Source organism: Rhineura floridana, chromosome 3 (genome assembly GCF_030035675.1).
Source record: "Rhineura floridana isolate rRhiFlo1 chromosome 3, rRhiFlo1.hap2, whole genome shotgun sequence".
Taxonomy (NCBI): Eukaryota; Metazoa; Chordata; class Lepidosauria; order Squamata; family Rhineuridae; genus Rhineura; species Rhineura floridana.
In genome coordinates, this window is record NC_084482.1 from 229,186,237 (window position 1) to 229,190,050 (window position 3,814).

General features: G+C 43.8%; 1 protein-coding gene across 1 annotated transcript; it reads left to right on the forward strand.

Moving 5' to 3' along the window:
* Nucleotides 1-1,500: 1,500 nt before the first annotated feature.
* LOC133381864 (zinc finger protein 420-like) lies at nt 1,501-3,561 on the forward strand (the record flags this gene model as incomplete). Its single annotated transcript, XM_061621424.1, has 1 exon — nt 1,501-3,561. A coding segment is annotated over one exon (1,464 nt), but the record flags the coding sequence as incomplete, so codon positions are not given.
* Between the last annotated feature and the right edge of the window lie 253 nt (nt 3,562-3,814).

Here is a 3,814-nt window from a genome sequence, read left to right on the forward strand (position 1 = left end):
TTCTGAAATTCCTTCCTCTGTTCCATTATCCAACGTAGGTTTGTGATATGATCTCTGGTGCCTCTTCCCTTTCTAAATCCAGCTTGGACATCTAGCACTTCTAGCTCCATATACGGTAAGAGCTTTTACTTTACTTGCATGGCATATTAAGGCAATAGTTCAAAAATTACTGCATTCCCTGAGATTCCCTTTGTTTAGAGTTGGGATGTATATTGAACACTTCCAGTCTGTGGGCCATTGTTTTCTCTTCCATACTGGTTGAAAAAGTTTTGTCAAAATTTGGACAGATTCAGTCTCAGTAGCTTGTAGCAATTCTATTGGTATGCCATCTGCTCCTGGTGATTGTTTCTTCCAAGTATTTTAACAGCAGCTTTCACCTCAGATTCTAAAATTTCTGTTCTTCATCCTATGGTTCCTCCGTGAATGAATCTGTCATTTTGGCATCTCTTTTATAGAGTTCTTCAGTGTATTGCTTCCATCTTCCTTTTATTTCATCTCAGTCAGTCAGTGTGTTCCCCTGTTGATTATTCAACATCCCTACTCTTGGCCTAAATTTCCCTTTAATTTCTTCCTGTACTTCTGCATCAAATCTCTCAGTTTCCTCTTCTTCTCTGTTTGCCGTTGGAGCATAGACTTAGATGATGGTTACATTGATAGGTTTCCCATGAAATCTCATTGGTATCACTCACTCAGCCTTTGCATGATAGCTCCCAATTGCTTTTGCTACGTTACTTCTCACTATTAGAACAACCCCGTTTCTTCTTAATTTATCATTTCCTACATAAAATATTTTGTAGTTGCCTGAAAATGTCCCATTCCCATCCATTTTAATTCACTCACGCCAATTATTGTAATGTCGATGCATTCCATTTCCTGCTTGACAATTTCTAACTTTCCCTGGTTCATGCTTCTCACATTCCATGTTTCTATTGTGTATGTCATACAACTCCAGACTCTCCTTCCACATCTGTGCGGCTTTGACCCAGCTGCATCATTAGTCACAGAGCTACTCGTACTTGTCCTTTGTTCTCCCCCAGTAGCTCACAGAGTGCCTTCTGACCTGGGGGTCTCATCTTTCAGCACTATCTCATGTTGCAGGTAACAGGGGGCTAACATTTTGGGAGGGAGGGAGGAGGGAGGGAAGGGGTGCAAGCTGCCCTCTGGCAGTGGAAAGGGCCATGTTCCTGTCAGACAAGATCCATTCTAGGTTTGTCAGTTCCAGCTGTGCATAAGTACTGGGCTGTCCTTAAATGGAGGAACAAGAGAGCAGATTGTCTCTGTGTGTGTCTCCCAGAAATGTTTCAAAATACAAATCATAATATATTCACAGGATTTCTCCACAGCACTTTATCACCTTTCCTTTTCATTTCATCAGGATACATCTGGGGGGTCAAGGCTAAGGGAGAACCATCCGAAGTATCACTGGAAAAAGCTGAGGAGCAGATGCAGGAGCAGAAACTGAGGAGTCAAGATGGAGCAAAGAGACAAGAGGAGAGACAGACTCACACTGGGGACAAACCTTATAAATGCTTGGAGTGTGGAAAGAGCTTCAGTCGGAGTAGCCATCTTACTTCGCATCAAAGAACTCACACGGGAGACAAACCTTATGAATGCTTCGAGTGTGGAAAGAGCTTCAGTCAGAGTGGCCATCTTACTTTGCATCACAGAACTCACACAGGAGACAAACCTTATAAATGCTTGGACTGTGGAAAGAGCTTCAGTCAGAGTAGCCGCCTTACTTCGCATCAAAGAAGTCACACAGGAGACAAACCTTATAAATGCTTGGAGTGTGGAAAGAGCTTCAGGTGGAGTAGCGCCCTTACTTCGCATCAAAGAACTCACACAGGGTACAAACCTTATAAATGCTTGGAGTGTGGAAAGAGCTTCAGTCAGAGTGGCCACCTTACTTCGCATCAAAGAACTCACACAGGGGACAAACCTCATACATGCTTGGAGTGTGGAAAGAGCTTCAGCTGGAGTAGCGCCCTTACTTCACATCAAAGAATACACACAGGAGACAAACCTTATGAATGCTTGGTGTGTGGAAAGAGCTTCAGTCAGAGCAGCAGCCTGACTTTGCATCAAAGAACTCACACAGGGGATAAACCTCATAAATGCTTGGAATGTGGAAAGAGCTTCAGTCAGAGCAGCAGCCTGACTTTGCATCAAAGAACTCACACAGGGGATAAACCTCATAAATGCTTGGAGTGTGAAAAGAGCTTCAGTCGGAATGACCAGCTTACTTTGCACCACAAAACTCACACAGGAGACAAACCTTATAAATGCTTCGAGTGTGGAAAAAGCTTCAGTCAGAGTAGCGCCCTTACTTCGCATCAAAGAAGTCACACAGGGGACAAACCTTATAAATGCTTCGAGTGTGGAAAGTGCTTCAGTCAGAGTGGCCACCTTACTTTGCATCATAGAAGTCACACAGGGGACAAACCTTATAAGTGCTTGGAGTGTGGAAAGAGCTTCAGTTGTAGTAGAAACCTTACTTTGCATCAAAGAACTCACACAGGGGATAAACCTCATAAATGCTTGGAGTGTGAAAAGAGCTTCAGTCGGAATGACCACCTTACTTTGCACCACAAAACTCACACAGGAGACAAACCTTATAAATGCTTCGAGTGTGGAAAAAGCTTCCGATGGAGTAGCTCCCTTATGGTGCATCATAGAAGTCACACAAGGGACAAACCTTATCAATGCTTGGTGTGTGGAAAGAGCTTCAATCAGAGTGGCCACCTTACTTCGCATTACAAAACTCATACAGGGGACAAACCTTATAAATGCTTCGAGTGTGGAAAAAGCTTCAAATGGTGTAGTGCCCTTACGGTGCATCAAAGATCTCACACAGGGGACAAACCTTATAAATGTTTGGAGTGTGGAAAGAGCTTCAGTCAGAGTGGCCACCTTACTTCGCATCACAGAACACATACAGGGAACAAACCTGATACTTGCTTGTAGTGTAGAATGGCTACCTTCAGGCACATCAAAGGATCCGTTCAAAGGAAGAGATGTATAGATGCTTTGAATTTGGAAAAAGCTTTAAGCGGAGTTCAACTCTTTCTGTGCATCAATGGATCCATATGGGGAAGCCAGGCTACCAACAGGATTTTTATGGGGAGTTTCAGACCCCTGACAATCTTCTTCTCTGAGCTTAACCACAGACTGTTCCACTTCCCTTCACCTGCTATTTTGGTGGCGTGTCAGTTTTTGCTTTGCAGTGACAGAGAGGTTTTAGTTTTCCAGAGATGGGTGAGCACCCAAGGTGGATGCTGAGGCCAAGGTGGCTGCAGGAGCCAAAATGGCCTCTCAGTTGTCCAGTTTTTCCCCATCATATCCCCCCTCTGGCAGTTTCTAGCTGCCCAATTCAATATTCAATTAATGACATTTCAAGTCTTACTTTATCTACTTCCTCTAGATCCTCCACCTCTGTCTTTGTTACCTCCATGTGCATCATTCGAACATCAGTTTTCGTGAAGGGGTTAGTAGTGTTTGTCACACAGCATCTAATACAACATAACACCAACTGGACTGTTACATATATGAGCACCAGCAAGAATAGTCCCATTAGAACATATTTTAGCAGATTTTTTACTAGGCCTCCTAGTCATCCCCCTGGATTCTGTAGCCATCCCCACCAATCAAAATCGCTACTCCGGTCAAAATAAGCTACTGCTGCTATTTGCTCGGCATGCTCTATTATGGAGTTGGCATGGGATTCAATCTCTCCAGCTGAACAACATTCGCTCCCAACGATGGTGCAAGTCATTCCATCCGTAGCGAGCAGAGTCCAGTGCCATCCTGTTTTGGA